This window comes from Pantherophis guttatus, chromosome 8 (assembly GCF_059756535.1).
Source record: "Pantherophis guttatus breed Tessera chromosome 8, ASM5975653v1, whole genome shotgun sequence".
NCBI lineage: Eukaryota > Metazoa > Chordata > Lepidosauria > Squamata > Colubridae > Pantherophis > Pantherophis guttatus.
In genome coordinates, this window is record NC_142070.1 from 13,996,518 (window position 1) to 14,013,286 (window position 16,769).

The window sequence follows — 16,769 nt, forward strand, 5'->3', positions numbered from 1 at the left end:
TCAGGGTGACTGATGAGACTCATAAATGAGAAATTCTCAGCAGTTCAACTAACTTGTTCTGCCTTTTTATTTTACATCTATCTGCTTATTTATTTCTCCATTAACTTCTGTATGTTTGAGTTTGGCCAGAATTAGGGAAGGGAGGAGAGGATATTAGAAATGAAATAAAATTAGGTAATGAAATTTAGGAGGGAGATCCTGGAAAATTTTTGCTGTTGGAATCTTTGGGGATTTTTTTCTCCTTTATCTGCCCACTTGTGTAAAACTATAGTAACTTTCTGTTTCACTACTAGTTCAGAGCATCCCAATATTATGGTTTTATATGCTGATGGAACTAAAATAAAGTGTGATTTGTCTTCCCATAGATTCATAATGACATTAAAATCCTTTGCGGACTCTTCAACAACCACGCAAGAAAAAATCTTCATTGTGTTTTGGTGAGTGGCTCTGCGTTCTGTTTCCAAGCATTCCACTTTTTTAAAAAAAATATATATTAAAAATGCCTAGCTTTCTACTTTGCTTCGATGCAATATGTGAAGATTCTTCAACAATGGGGAACAAGGTTCTAAAGCAGGGGTGCAAAACTCAAGGCCCATGGGCCGGAACCAGCCCGCGGGGTGCTTAGATCTGGCCTGTGGGGCCACCCTGGAAACAATGAAGGACCAGCCCGTGGTGCCTCTGCCAGCGAAAACGGAGCTCGGGGAGGCCTCGCGCAGCCCGTCCTGGCTCTGTTTTCACTGGCAGAGGGCTGCAGGAGGCTGTCGTGGCTGAAAACGGAGCCTCAACAAGTGATGTTGAGCTGGCCACGCCCCAAGCCATTATCCTGACCACCCCCCCAAACCCTTCCCAGAGGTCAACCGCAACCCTGATGGAGCCCTCAATCAAATCAAGTTTGACACCCCTGTTCTAAAGAGTTGCATGTGTTCCATGTTCATTGTGTTTTTACAGCATGCGCTGCCAAGCCATTCTGTACATGGCAATGTTTCGCTACAAGAAGGACACAGCAATAAAGTATTCGCGGACTCTTAATGAACATTTCAAGGTAGAGAATGAAACGTTTCAATTGAAAGTGGAAGGGAGGGCGTTTCCAATAATATTACCGTGTTTCCCTGAAAATAAGACCCTGTCTTATATTTTTTTGAACCCTGAAATAAGCGCTTAGCCTTATTTTCGGGGAGGTCTTATTATTTTGGAGAGCGTAGAGCAAGATGGGGCTCCTCTTGCAGTCTTACCTGATTTCCAGCTCTGCGTTTAAATATTTTTGGGGAGGGCTTATTTTCGGGGGGAGGCTTATTTTAGCGCATGCGCTCAAAAGCCTGACTGGGCTTATTATCAGGGGAAGGCTTATTTTCAGGGAAAGAGGATATGTCAGTGGGTAGATGGTTTTCCCAAGTGAACGATTAATATCTGAACAGTGTAACATGGAACTAACAAGCATTTTTAAAGTTTTATATATATATATTTTATTTATACATTTTTCTTTAGTAAACATAAAAATCCAATATCTATATCAACAGTGAGTTGTCTGGGTACAGTTAATGTTGAGAAATAATAATAGTAATAATATCGCTATTCATAGCACTGATAATCACATAATAATAATAATATTTGCTTATCCATAATAAACCTTCATTGTATAATTAATCATTCTCTTAAAGTTTTAGATTTCTAACTTCTGTCTCTGTTACTAAACATTGATAGAACAAATCCCATGATAAAAAAAATAGTCTGTTTCTTGCTTCTCCTTAATTTTAAATGTTAATCTATCCATTTCTGCACATTCTAATATTTTTTTTATTACACTTTCATCTGTAGGGATCTCTTCGTTTTTCCACCAGTATTTTTAAAGTTTTGTAGTACAGATAGTCCTCAACTTACAACAGTTCACTTACTGACGGTGAACTTTGACAAAAGTGACTTAGGACCGTTTCCCACGCTTACGATGTTGCAGCATCCCCATGTGATTCACATTTGGATGCTTGACCAATGACTCATATTTATGACGGCTGCATTGTCCTGGGCTCATGTAATCCCCCTTGGCAACCTTCTGACAAGCCAAGTCAATGGGGAAGCCAGATTCACTTAACAACCATGTTACTAATTTAATAACTGCAGTGATTCACATAACAAATGCGGCAAGAAATGTCATAAAATGGGGCAAAACTCACTTAACAAATTTCTCACTTAGCAATATAAATTTTGGCCTCAGTCGTGGTCGTAAGTTGAGGACTACCTGTATTTGATTTATATAGTTTTATTTTTTATTTTAATATTTAATAGAGTTACTCTGTGGTAGGATGGGAGGCCAATAAATTTGATTGATTGATTGGTTAAATAAATAAATAAATAAACGTTCATGAAAAATAAGTGTTTCCCTTTTGTAAATAAAAACATGAGTTGAAATTACTTGTAATCTAAATAGAATTTCCTTGCTTATTACAGAGTTCTTCTAGAATTGCCCAAGCACCTTCTCCATGCATTGCAAGGTAATATCGCAAACTTATCCTTGTTGCAAATATTAATTTTCTTTTCTGGTAGATTGTAAGGTTACTGTATATGTAGACCAAAAGTATGAATTGGTTGGAAACCAATTTGATGATCTCTCAAAATATAAATTGTTGCTAGTTAATGTCTCAGGCTCATCACTTATTACTTTTTATTTGATGGCCTCTTGCTATGGAATAAGGACTGTTCGCTTCTGAGTAGACATGTAGAGGATTGCCTAGCATTCTGCCCAAAGGAAACTATGTCTCACAAGGTAGATTTGGAGTGAGGAGATCTGAGTTCAAATCCTTCTTCAGTTATAAAACCATAGGATCCATAGTTTAGACTAGAGCAAGGCCTTCCTTCCTTCCTTCCTTCCTTCCTTCCTTCCTTCCTTCCTTCCTTCCTTCCTTCCTTCCTTCCTTCCTTCCTAAGCTGGTTTATGATATATGTTTTTATCTTTTCTGTCCTGGGTAGAACAGAATGCATTAACATTTCTCCAAAAGCAGAATATGCCACACTTTATAATGTCAAGGTCCTCATCATAAATTTAGAAATCAATAGAATTCATGCTGACTTAAGGGGTACATGGAAGTTGAAGTCTAAACAAAAGGAAAAGGCACCAGGTTGGGAAAAATTGATCAAATCAATAGGCTAAAATGCACTGGTTCAAAGTTTAGCATAAAGATACGACTTGAACTTAAAACCAGAATTAGCACCAGAATTTCGGTTGGTGACCAATGCATGCTGGGCATTGGGGATCAACCAAAGAAGGAAGGGAAGTAGAGCAGGAGATTTGGGAGAATACAAAGTATTGATAAATAAGTGAATCATGCCTGGTCTTACAACCTCTTATGCAATGGTGAATCACTGCAGTTGTTAAATGAATCATGCAGTCTTTAAGTGAATTCAGGTTCCCCCAGTGGGGGTTGCTGCTGGTTCAGACCGGTTCAGGCGAACCAGTAGTTGCGACCCCCCCACCCCCCCCATGCCATCCTATTTAGCCGCATTTTTTAAGCCGCATGCATGCATGCAAGCCGTGTGAGAACAAAGCGCGTGCTCAACATTTTTGGTGCTGGGTGAACCAGTTGTTAATTCATGTGCCGCCTACCCCTGGGTTCCCCCATTGACTTTGCAAACAACCCCAGGACACTGCAGTCGTCATAAATACATGCCTATTGCCAAGCACCCAAATTTTGATCGTGTGGCCGTGAGGACACTGTGACAGTCATAAATGTGAGGACTTTTTCAGTGCCTATTACAACTTTGAATGGTCGCTGAAGGACAATTCAAAGACTATCTGTATTCCCCTAAAATCTCCTGCTCCGTTTTCCATCCCTCCTTGAGTTGATCACCAGTGGTCTGTGTGCATTGGGCATCAGGCACGCTCGGTCCTTCTTTAGCCATTTGTTGGGACGAAAGGTTAGAAATCCTTCTTAGCTATTTCTGCCCCCTAAATTTGTTCATGCCTCCTCCTTAGACTTCATCCTTTTTTAATGTCTGGTTCTACTTTGTGTGTTTATTGAATATAATGCCGGGCCTTCTTGTGTTTCATCCTTCAGGAGCATTGGCACCCCTTCTCCGCTCTCCCCGATGCCTTCTCCGGCTAGCTCAGTCAGCTCCCAGACGGTTTCCAGCACCACCAGCTGTGGAAGTAGCAGTCTTGGCTCCTCAGTCAGCGTCCCGCATTATATCCCGACCATCACCTCCTCCTTCGTTAACATCACTTCTTATATTCTGTACGCCTATGACTTCTGGGAACAAGCTGATCTTTTGGCTAGGAAAAATAAGAGTAAGGGTTTGTTTCTTTGTTTGTTTCCTACTGACTTCCAAATTCAGTTTCCTAAAGTTTCCCATTCCCCTTGAGGACCATTTTGTACATGGTTCAGCAAGTTTGTTCTGGAGAATCTGAAGGTTAGCAGCACCTCTAAAGAATTCTTGGTTTTTCTTGCTGACAAGAGACTCTGCTTGCACACCCTCAGGATCTACTCCTAGCCAGGATAAAGCAAGTATGACGTTGATTGGTTCCTGTAAATCAGATGTTTATCAGCTCAGTACAAATTACCAATCAACATCAACATCATCTTTTAAAGACCCCATAATCCCTTGTGGGGTGGAGTCTGGGCAATTGAATGGAGCTAGCAGAGTGTTTTACTGGCCAGATGCCCTTCCTGTTGCCAGCGCGGAGTTTTGTCCAGCAGATATATTCTCAGTGTGCCCAGAGAGAAAGACATATCTGCCTCTACCTGATTGTGAGGCAAGAGCTCCACCTCTAGGCCATCGCACCACTCCTCAGTACAAATTACCAATAAAGGAGAATGTAGCTCAGGGTTGAAATGAAGAATCCGTGGCAATCTCCATGTTTGGTTGTCGTCTTGCGGACTTTCCAAACTGGCTAATATAATCAGTGCTCAGTACAAATTCTTCATTTGAAGTACGCCAGCAAGACCCAGGCCCAAAAAAACAATGCTTGGACCAGATTATTGCTACCATTGTTGCTATATTGATAGTGCGTAGCCTGAAATACACGGATAACCCTAATTCTCGGAAAGGAGAATTATTGCATGGCTAATAAAGTGGTTGCTTATTGGATTAGTATCTTCAAGTAACCCCTATTGGTAGCCAAGGCCAAAGTTTTGAAGAAAATAAGACTTAGAAAATGACTTAAAGGGGAAAAAACGTGAATTTAACTGACTGGTTAAAACTAAAGGACTTTTCATGATTAATCATTATACTGAAGTTTTCCATGTGGGTAGAATGAAAGATAGAGTACACATATGTCTGGGGAATTCTGGGAGTTGAAATCCACGTATCTTAAAAGTTGCCAAGGTTCAAACGTGGAACTTATTTTACCAGTGGTTGGGAAAAAAAGGGGAGGAGATTAAGAATAGAATCTGTATTGTGAAGCTAATTAAATACCCAGATAACACGATGTTTATTAAACACTAGGAAATGTAATTATCATATTTTTTGGAGTATAAGACGCACCTTTTCCCCCCACCAAAGAGGGTGAAAATCTGGGTGCGTCTTATACTCTGAATGTAGCTCCGCCCAGCTTCTCAAACGGAGGTTTCAGAGGCTGAAAAAAGCATCAGAAATGAAGCTTCAGGAAAAAGAGCCCCCAAACAGAGCTTCAGAGGCTTTTTTTCTGAAGCTCTGTTTTGGAGGCTTTCAGAGGCAGGAATTTTTTTTTTTTCTGAAACAGAGTTTCAGAGGCAGAAAAAAAAAAGCAAAAAAAAAAAAAAAAAAAAAGCAAGGCACAGAGCTCACAACCAAGGAACCTGTTGCTAAAATTCACCTCTGGGAACAGCTGATTGGGGTATTCCCGGAGGCCGATCCCACCCGCCAATTAGCTTTTTTCTTATTTTCCTCCCAAAAAACTAAGGTGTGTCTTATACTCTGAAAAATGTGGTAATAGAAAATTAAGAAAATTTATATATATATATATAAAAAGTTGCCAAGGTTGAGAAAATCTGTTCTACAAGTTTTAAGAACCAGAGGCTTTTCTGGCTTAGCGTGTTTAATTAAAGAATCGGACATGATGCTTTTCTTTTCTTTTCTTTTTCCCCCTTTCCTCTTTCAGAATTTTTTTCCAAGCTCAGCGCTGCCGCCTGCTTTCTCTCGCTGAACAGCAGTATGATCGAACTCGTACACTACACCCGTCACGGATTGCAATGGCTGAGACTGGAATCAAACATGCCTTAATGGGTGACTCAAGGTGAAGATTTTGCCTTGGAACTCTTTTGCACTTTGAAAGCCTCCGAAGTAAAGTCTTTCTGAGCTGACTGGTTGGGATTTGAAAGAAAGAAAGAAAGAAAAGAAAGAAAGAAAGAAAGAAAGAAAGAAAGAAAGAAAGAAAGAAAGAAAGAAAGAAAGAAAGAAAGAAAGAAAGAAAGAAAGAAAGAGAAAAGCAAGCACCTGGAACAAGTTTGAAATTAAGCATGATTGAAGGGATCTGGCGCCACTGGAAAACTTTTATTAGAGACTGCATTTCTATTATGCCAATGGGCCACTTAGGAAGATAAAAAGAGTGAAGAAGAGGCCTCAAAGTGGAAGAAGATGCCTTTCTTTCAAAGGACAAAGTGCAATTGTTTCCTTTCTCTACCCTTGCCCCTCCCCCCTGCCCTTCCCCTCCCCTCCCCCCCCATTCTCATCATGGTTTCTTTGTGTCAATGGTCTATAAACATTTCTCTTAATGAATAACCAGCAAAATAATCAGTCAGCACACGTGAAGGAGCACCGGTGAAATCCATTTCCCAAAGGTTTTTCTACAACATCTAAGGATGCACCGATATCCCAGGGGGGGCGGGGGGTCCAGTGCATAATTCTGAAGCCGTCTTCCTGCCTGTCCCGTTTCTCCATGTGCTACTAGCGGCCAATTGTTGCACTATTTCTTCTGTCCTCCTGACCTGTAAGCAGGCCTATCCCGTTTTTTCTTTTCCTCGTTTGCTTTCTCCTTTCCTTTGTTTGTTTGTTTTGGCTATTTGTAGCAGCAGTTGTAGCAGTTTTCAGCTGTCGTGGGTAGTAGTTTCCCCGATTCTGCATTTGGCCCGTTGGACGATCTCATCAAAAGCGGCAGCTCACGAGGCGGCCTACAGTGTCAGAAGCATATTTTGAGCAGAAAACTGGGTAGGTGTGATGTCGATTCCCACGCCCTCCTCTCTAAATTAGGGATATGGTTCCGGTTCATCCCCGGAGCAGCTGTGGATAAACTACACTACTAAGAGGAATGGATTGCCACCGCTGCTGTTAAAGTTGCTACTCCGTTAGTAGCTCCACAGAGAGAGAGTACCAGGCCAAAAAGGGGGAGAATCCCCTAGCACCAAATAAAAGGAGTGGCATTTGAAGAGGCCTCTTCTACTGCTATAAAATTTGTTGGGAGATATTTAAAGATCTTTGGGAGGGAGGAATTTTGAAGTGTGCCATTTCAGTTCACCTTCCCTAACTTAACATGGCAGATTCAGATATAGTGCCTTAGTTGGTGCACAATTTTTCATTCATGCTGGCCAGGATACAGCCTGGCTCAATTTTTCATGATCCTTTTCATTTGAGAGGATTCTGTTTCCTCGGTTGTAAGATACTTTGCTCCATCTACTTGAAAAACTCTAGATTCTTCCATGCAAATACATATAGTCCTCTCTGGTCCACAAGCATCTCTCTGCTTCTTTTATTAATTTATAAAAAAATCCCCATTAATGAGTGTGCTGCATTTGTTTTCCTATAACCTGTCAAGCGTAAGAAACACAAGTATTCTGTTTAATCTAAAATATATATTTTGCCGCCCTCTTTTCAGCCATGCTTTTAATTCTCCCGTTTGCATCTGTTATCGCTTGACTTAAGCAGGCCACTCAGGGAATGAATACCACCTACCTTCCAGATAAATTATTCTTAAGTGCGATTATAAGTTTTACTTTTGGGCTGATTTTCAAGAGTCAAAAAGTTGGAATCGAACACGTCTGGATGTTTGCTGTAAAGGCAGGCCGTTATTTTTGTGGAGTTGATGTAGAACATTTCTTATTTTTACCGTAGATTTATTTCCTTTACCAACACTAGTAATAAAACTCTCGACTTTTTGAAGATAGGCCCATTGTAGAGAATCTTACTGATTCTTTCAGGGCAGATTTGATTTGGGGATAATGCAGTCCCCATAGGGACTTGGAAGGGAGCATAAGGATTTCCAGAAATAACCTACTTCTACTTAAGAGAAACATTTTTCCCCCCTTCAAAGTGTTTACATCCAAGTTATTTAATTTTGAAGAAGATGAGGTGGAGATCTTGCAACCTTCCGAATCGGTGCAACACACACACACGCATGCACGACAACAAACGTTGAAATTGATGGGTGATAGAAATCTTGCATTTCAAATTGCAATTGAAGAAGTGATGGGGAAGAGCAAAATCCTGGTTGCTGTTGGGCAGAGAGCAGAAGCCGCAGACCCTGGCACTTTCCCAATGCTTAGCTTCGTTCCTATACCGCAGGCATCAGCAACCTCTTGGGGTACCTAATACCCCTATTCCTGAACTGCTGAATCTTCCTCTCAGTAAGATGTTGCTTGAGGTTACTGACATCTTGGTTAAGAATTTTGAAATTGGGTCAGATTTGGGGGGAATTCTGGGGCGCTTCCCAGTCAACGTTTTAGTCTCCGTGAGCACTACACTCTTTATTATACAGGGACATACAGGTTCCCGATCAGAAATATTTGAACTCACAACATTGCTGCAGTGATATCTCAGGAATGGGGGAAGTGCGTCAAAAGATGAGGTTTTTAAATGCGACTGGATTGGTACCTGCTTTTCCCCAGGGAAGGATTTGGTCCAAGTATGGGAAAGTGGGCTGCTTGAACCCGCTGTCTTATCACACTAAACCAGTGAGGGCAAACCTTTTCAGCACTGAGTGCCCAAACTGGAACTCGTGTGCATGTGTGTGCGCCAAAGCACCGGAAATCCAAAGACCAGCTGGCTGGTGGGCACGAATGCGCCAGGCAGCTAGTCTTCAGGTTTCCGGCATGCGCCCCAGCCAGCTGGTCGTCTTGCGTGCATTGGAGCACCGGAAAACCCAAGACCAGCTGGCTGGCGCACGAATGCCTGTTTTTTTGGCCTGTTTTCAGGCCATTTTCCAGCGCCCGCAAAGACCAGCTGGACGGTGCATGTGCCCACAGAGAGGGCTCTGCGTGCCACAGGTTCGCCATCACAGCACTAAACAGATGCAAAAACTCTGAGCATGGATGTGATACCGAGCAACACTACCTATGTTTTGTCTCCCTATTGCAAATCACATCCCTTCCCTTTCCCCATCAGTCTTTGTAGACTCAGGATCAAGATTTCCCTTTCTCTAGCTCCTTCTCCCTCCCTCTCTCTCTCTCCCTCTCCCAAATAACTCCTGAACCAGCTTAGATCCTTTGCTGCTGCTTTTGCATTGTGAACTATATTCCGATAGAAAGAATCCTCAGTTGTTAAGGGCCCCCCACTTCAGCCCACTTTTCTTGAGCACTTTATTCAAAAGTACGTTCAATCCCAGAATCTCCCGGAGATTCAGTTGACTAATCTCTCTGTGAAAAAAAAAAAAAGACACAAAAAAGACTGCAGTGCGTTTGTGCGACTGGTTTTATATGACTGTTCATAAAATGGTAAAGGGGTGGGGTAGGGGAAGCAATAGAGGTTTCATTTCATAAAAATAAATAAAAGTTTGGTTTGGTTCAGGCAAGGCTGTATAAAACCTCTTCCGGAACCAAAGGGGGAGGGAACGCTTCTCAGTTTTCCAGAGAAGTAAAATTCTCCGATTTGAAAAGCTTTTGTGTTCTGTGATTCTCCTCCCGCCCCAAAAAATCCTTGTTTGTTTTAATTTTACATGGAATTGCAGAGAAACAGTCCATTCGTGGGGATCAGGTTTAAGACCCTTATGGTTTTAATTTTTTTTTCTCTCAAAAGACCAATTTAATTAACGAGCAGACTCCATCCCTATTCTAAGTTCTATTTCCCAGTTCTACATGGACGTTTCATGAATTTTATCCAGTCAAGCTTTCAGTTCTCCATCCAAGGAGCAAGAAATAAAACGTTTTTTCCATTTTTAAACACAAGTCTGTGAAGCTGCACGCTGAAAGCAGCTTTCTTCCCAGATATTTATTTAGAATTATAATTAATGTATTTAAAATTGACAATGTTCTTATATATCTAAGATAAACCATAATTTAATAATTTGCAAGTTCCATTGACACTGGAGATGTGGACTGAACATTATTAGGTTGATGACAATTTTATTTTTAAAGGGCAATTTCTCTTCTTAACTATCCTTTTTTAAATAAAGAAACCATGGGAACAGAGTGGAAAAAAATCTGTACATTTAAATTTATTATGGGATGTTGTGTCTCCATCTTGTAAATATTTTCTGCCCTGTATATTGGTGGTATTTCCAGATTGATTTGTTTAAATTCTGTGGGGTAATAAATAAATATTAAATGAAGCAGCATCTTTTGTGTCCCTTGCTCTGATCATTCATCATTAACAGGGGTATTTCTTTTTTTGTGTCTTAATGATCCCGTAATCCCATTCATTGGGGTGCAGTCAGGGCAACTAAATGGAGCTGAGTGTTTACTGGCCGGATGCCCTTCCTGTTGCCAATGCGGAGTTCACAGCAGATATTTTCTCATTGTGCCCAGAGCAAGAAATATCTGCTGCTACCTAGGATGGAACTCACAGCCTCCTGATTGTGAGGCGAGAGCTCCACCTCTTGGCCACTGTACCACTCAACAAGATATTTCCTATGATGGTCTCAAAAGCCAAATGGATGAATATAGCATTATATTTGCAGGATATTTTTGGATGGAAATGGATTTAGGTATACCCAGCTATGAAATAGAAGAAAAATCTGCACCATATCAAAATCTCCATTTCTTCTCAAATAATAACAATTTTATAACAATAATACAAAACACAATTGATTCCAATGGCAATGGATTTAAGGCACAACATTCTTGATTACAAGTAAAATCCTCAGCTTATGATGGTCATAAAGTGTGTAATCACATAACCCCATTTTATGATCTTTTTCACAGCAGTCTTTAAGTGAATCACCACGATTGTTAAACATGTGATCATTACGCGAAGCCATTGTTTGCTGTGGGGCACATTTTTTTGGGTCAAACCTCAGAAATAAATGTTGACTTTTGGCAAAAATAAAATTTTTTTCATGCATCAATCTTCTCCAGCCTGGTATATAGCAGGATTGGGACTACTGCCTTTCCAGCTATCATGGATAAAAAAATGTATTGATTTCCTCCCCAGATAAATAGACTCTGAAAAGACTTTTGTATCATTAGCATGTTTTACCCCTAGACTATTCAACCTGAAGTATGTAGTGCCTCACATGGCAAAAAGAACCCCATCGGCTCAGTGGAACCTCAAGAGAAACAAGCAGATCTTAACGTTGGATACCAACTATATGTGTAAGGCGAGTTTCACTGTCTCTTGCAAAGATTCATGATCTACAATATATGTATAAATTATGCAGCTACTCTGGTCTAACACAAACATTTTTCTTAGAACACTAGGCTGGTGCTCCAGTTGTTTTAAATAAATGGTTCAATGCTAGGAAGTGCTACCTGTCTGTCTATCTCTGTTATCTATATCTGTGTATCATCTCATATCATCTATCATATCTATACCTACCTACCATCTATAATTATCTAATCTATCATCTATATCTATCTGATTTATCATTATCTCTTATCTATCTACCTATCTATCTATTTATCTATCTACCTATCTACATCCATCCATCCACCCATCCATATCTATATCAATCTACATCTATCTATCTATCTATCTATCTATCTATCTATCTATCTATCTATCTATCTATCTATCTTCATCTTCATCATTATCATCATCATCATCATCTAATCCAGGGGTGAAATCCAGCAGGTTCTAATAGGTTCTGGAGAACCGGTAGCGGAAATTTTGAGTAGTTCGGAGAACCGGCAAATACTACCTCTGGTTGGCCCCAGAGTGGGGTGGGAATGGAGATTTTGCAATATCCTTCCCCCAGGAGGGGAGGGAATGGAAATTTTGCAATATCCTTCCCCTGCCATGCCCCACAAGCCAGGCCTACAGAACCGGTAGGGAAAAATTTTGGATTTCACCCCTGATCTAATCTATGTGTCATCATCTATCAATCTCTATCAAACTTGTTTGAAAAGAAATCTAAGAAGCTCTTTAAACCTCCTGCAAAAGTTTAGCTCAGTGTTTCTTGACCTTGGCAACTTTAAGATACATGGACTTCATCTCCCAGAATTCCCAGACAGCTGTACAATACAATATTTCCCCCCAGATTTCTACCAGCATCATCCAGAATAATTGCCAGATTATTTTGGCAAAGAAAACTGTTGATACATTGAGCTTCCTCGGATGATTTCTCATCATCCTGATTATTCTATTGTAGAATTGTGATGCAGTTCAAAATGTTTTAGAGTACATTCTAAAATGGTATCAGTTCTGCACTTTAGCCAAGCGGGGAAAAAAGATATGAGTATCCTTTGTTAGCTTCTGGAATAAGTAACCTTGTGTGATTGACATGCTATTCAGACATGGCTGACTCAGCTAAAGCACCTATTAATGCAGGACAAGAAGGAAGTGTGTCAGGATTGAAAAAGGATGCTGAATTTATCTGAACACATCATGTACAAATGGAATAGAAATTTAAATTAATAATTAAGGACCAAGTAAACTGTTTCATAGCTGCATGGAAATCTCAACAATCCTAATTCTGAATGCTTTGAAGCCCAGAAAATGTGCTTTTTAAATGTTTGTATAAAACTACTGTGGCTTTTAAAGAGACCAATGTTCAAAGCAACTTTATGAATTAGAAACATTTAAAACACCTAGTACATGAAAGAATCTCATTTTATAAAGTAACAGTAACAGTGTTGGAAGGGACCTTGGAGGTCATCTAGTCCAACCCCCTGGTCATACAGGAGACCTGTACTAGAGATTCGAACTGCCGACCTTTCTGATAGACAAGCTCAGTGTCTTAGCCACTGAGCCACCTAGTCAGCCACATGTGATTACGCTTATCCAGGCAAATTCACACTGGGCCTTTGTCCTTATTTTGTCCAACCCTAATACTATTCATATTATTAACTTTATTTACAGGGTGTTTCTTTTAAAAAAAAATTAATTTATCATTATAAGGCAGGGGTCAGCAACCTGTGGCTCTGGAACCGCATGTGGCTCTTTGGGCCCTTTGCTGTGGCTCCCTGTCAGGTGATCCCATCACTGGCTGGCCCTGCCCCTCGCCCTCCCCTCCGTCACTCCTCGCCTGGCCTGAGAAGGTAAGGGCGACGGTGGGGGATGGAGAAGCAGCCAGGGCAGAGACAGAGAGATACAGAGAGAGCAGGAGAGAGTGGGGGGGGGGGCGGAAGAGAGAGAGGGAGGGAAGGAGTGGAGAGAGAGAGATGTCAAAAGGATTTTGTGGTTCCCGGTGTTTTTTAACAACTGGTTCTCTGCCCTAATGACCAGCTGGGTGGGCGTGGCTAGGGGGTGGTCATGTGACTTGTGGAAGTGAGTGACATCGAACTGGCCATGCCCACCCAGGTTTTGTGGCTCCGGGTGTTTTCTTTTCTGTGGGAAACGGGTCCAAATGGCTCTTTGAGTATTTAAGGTTGCAGACCCGTTATAAGGAGTCCCAAATCTGCAGTTAGTTACTGATCTATGCTTGTCAACTTTAATCCATTCGTTTTGAAGGATGCCATAGAAGTCTCTTATTAGTACTGAGGCCATGAGCAGCCTATGGCAAGTTCTTAAATCAGACTAAGCCAGGCTTTTTAAACCAGCTTTCCAGTTTAAAAAATCTCATGCTTCAAGATAAAATTTTCACAGTACAAACTTGTCTGAAAGGATGCTACAGCTCTATTAGAATGGTAAATGTGGCTCTTTGGCGCCCTCTTTTGGAAACCACTGCTTAATACAATTTGATAGACAAGAATGTTTGAAGGCTGTCTATGAAAAAATGGTTGGGTCTAAATTAAGGCACACAAAATGAGACTGGCTAACTAGATTTCCCAGACCATTTCTCTCTTTTTTTTTTCTACTCATAAGTTTCCAGTCTATTAAAAAAAAACACAAAATACAGTTCACAGAAGATCCCAAAGGTGCAAATTTCAAAAGGCCTTTGTTTTTCCTCGAAGACGTTTCGCTTCTCATCCAAGAAGCTTCTTTGGTTCGTAAAGTTGCTTTGAAGAACAGACCTGAAGAAGCTTCTTGGATGAGAAGCGAAACGTCTTCAAGGAAAAACAAAGGCCTTTTGAAATTTGCACCTTTGGGACAACCATGACCTGAATGACTGAGAATCTCCATAGACATTCACAGAAAATGCTTTTATCTTCCTGTTGCATCTAAACATACTAATTCTTTTCTCAAACTGGAAATTTTGGATCCAGTATAAAAAGGTACAGTAATCAAGACGAATTAGTCCATGTAATCGCTAAACTGCCCCTAAACTGGAACCATGCAGGTGTGCTGAAATACAGTGTTAACTCCATACAGGGGTGAAATCCAGCAAGTTCCGACAGGTTCTGAAGAACTGGTAGCAGAAATTTTGGGCATTTTGGAGAACCGGTAGCGGAAATTTTGAGTAGTTCGGAGAACCGGCAAATACCACCTCTGGCTGGCCCCAGAGTGGAGTGGGAATGGAGATTTTGCAATACCCTTCCCCCAGGAGTGGGGAGGGAATGGGGATTTTGCAGTATCTTTCCCCTGCCACACCCACCAAGCCACGCCCACAGAACCGGTAGTAAACAAATTTGGATTTCACCGCTGACTCCATACCATATTCAGCGAGAATAATGGCTATTGTTATCCATCCATCTCTATGCCACAAGATTAGATGTTCGAACGTCAAGGCTGCCGTTTCACTACCAGCATTAAATTGAGTACAAGCACCACATCAAATCGTATCACTCATCTAGCAATTAAATCTTTTTCAACAAAAGGGAGTTGACCTCTATGCATATTTATAGGGCTGCTCTATAAATAAATAGAAAGTATTTTTTTAAAAAACAATTCCTTGTCAGGGGTACCAGGTCTCCTTGTCACCATACTTTTTGCACAATACATCTGGAAAAATGAAAGGGCATTTTTCATGTTAGGGAAGCAATCAGGGAGAACAAATGACTTTGTCAATGACGTTTTGGAAACTAAGCAGCGGAAGAGAGTAGAGGTGGGAGAAATACCTAGATTGAACAGCCAAGAAGCAGATGCAGAGATAAAGATCCACGAGAGGAATATGGGAGGTAAGCCAAAAAAAAAGCATAGCAATTAAAGTATTAAAGCGGGCAAGAGACGATGGGTAGATGATTTTCTCTTTGTTGTTGTCCTGGTTTGCTTTTCCTTGTCTCTCTCTCTCTTCTTTTTTTAGGTGGGTGACATGATTTTAATAAAGGGTGACATGATTAAAAGTTAGAATAAGAGATAGAAATAAGAGGAGGAGGAATATTAGTGTATGCACTTTTATATAACAAAATAAAAGCAATAACAAGAGAAAGCATGGAATAATGGAATAATGACAGATTGCAACTTAATATAAATGTGTATCATTATTAGAAATATATAAGTTGATTGAATGTAATAACTATGATTAATTCTATTAGTTTTATTTGTATTAGAATGTATGACACCTAGATGCCACACTGTTCATGCATTGATGTTTCTTAAAAAATTAAAAACTTTAAAAAAAAAGAATGTTCAAGGGAAGAAAAATGCATTGTGGAACAGGACACAGAGCCTCCCACCGCCGGCACTACCGGTTCGCCCAAGCTGGATAGAACTGGCTGCATTTCACCACTGCTTTAAACTGAATCCTACGAAGGTAGAAAGCCTGGCTTGGTCCACTGGGGCATCTTAAATCGCTAAATGAAAAATCAGATTGCTGGCACAATTTCATGGCCTTCATTTTTTTTAGAAGCTATTTTCAGCAAATGGGGAATTAAAATGAGTTCACATGTATAATGCAAATGAGGAACTTCTAATAGAGCAGCTGAAATGTGACTGAAGAGGTTTAGGTGAGATCTGATCGCATTGCCAGTACCACAATTGAAAAATACAATTTGTTCAAAAGGACCAATGCAATAAGGAGAAATTACTTAGAAATACAAAAGAAATTAGTGGCACATTTGAGAGCATCTGGGCTAAAATACATAAAAGCAGTACTCGGCTTTTATTCAACTCTGGCTTGAAAATTGGGAAAAAGGAAGATCTGGAAACTACAGTCAGCCTAATATCAAAGTCTAGGAAAATTCCACAGCTATCAGAGATATCTAAAATTAAAGAGCTATCTCTTTGATAACTCTAGAATTTCCCATCATTTCTATCCCAAATTTTAATGACAGTTCTAGAATATTCTGTCATTTCTATCCCAAATTTCAACATTTTATTCTGAAATGACATTCTGGTGGAGGCTCTTGTTCAGTCTTTGCTCTTCCATTACATTATTTGCCATATTTTTCTTTCTATTCCCACTCCTAAAGATAAAAGTGGATACAGTAATGTCCTATCTTTACTCTAGAAAGAGTGCAGAGAAGAGCAACAAAGATGATTAGGGGACTGGAGGCTAAAACATATAAAGAACAGTTGCTGGAATTGGGTATGTTAGTTTAATGAAAAGGAGGACTAGAGGAGACATGATAGCAGTCTTCCAATATCTCAGGGGCTGCCACAAAGAAGAGGGAGTCAACCTATTCTCCAAAGCACCTGAAGGCAGGAGCAGAAGCAATGGGTGGAAACTAATCAAAGAG

General features: G+C 40.4%; 1 protein-coding gene across 15 annotated transcripts in view; it reads left to right on the forward strand.

Moving 5' to 3' along the window:
• The window catches only part of AFF1 (ALF transcription elongation factor 1), a 174,353-nt gene extending 167,954 nt beyond the window's left edge, over positions 1–6,399 (forward strand). For all 15 annotated transcript variants that reach the window (XM_087875112.1, XM_034440438.3, XM_087875115.1 and 12 more), the window contains 5 exons: positions 366–437; positions 949–1,042; positions 2,443–2,486; positions 4,047–4,276; positions 6,068–6,399. In XM_087875112.1, the coding sequence (XP_087731238.1) occupies positions 366–437; positions 949–1,042; positions 2,443–2,486; positions 4,047–4,276; positions 6,068–6,189 (562 nt within the window). In that variant the 3' untranslated portion in view covers positions 6,190–6,399. The remainder of the gene's footprint in view (positions 1–365; positions 438–948; positions 1,043–2,442; positions 2,487–4,046; positions 4,277–6,067) is intronic.
• The last annotated feature ends 10,370 nt before the right edge of the window (positions 6,400–16,769 follow it).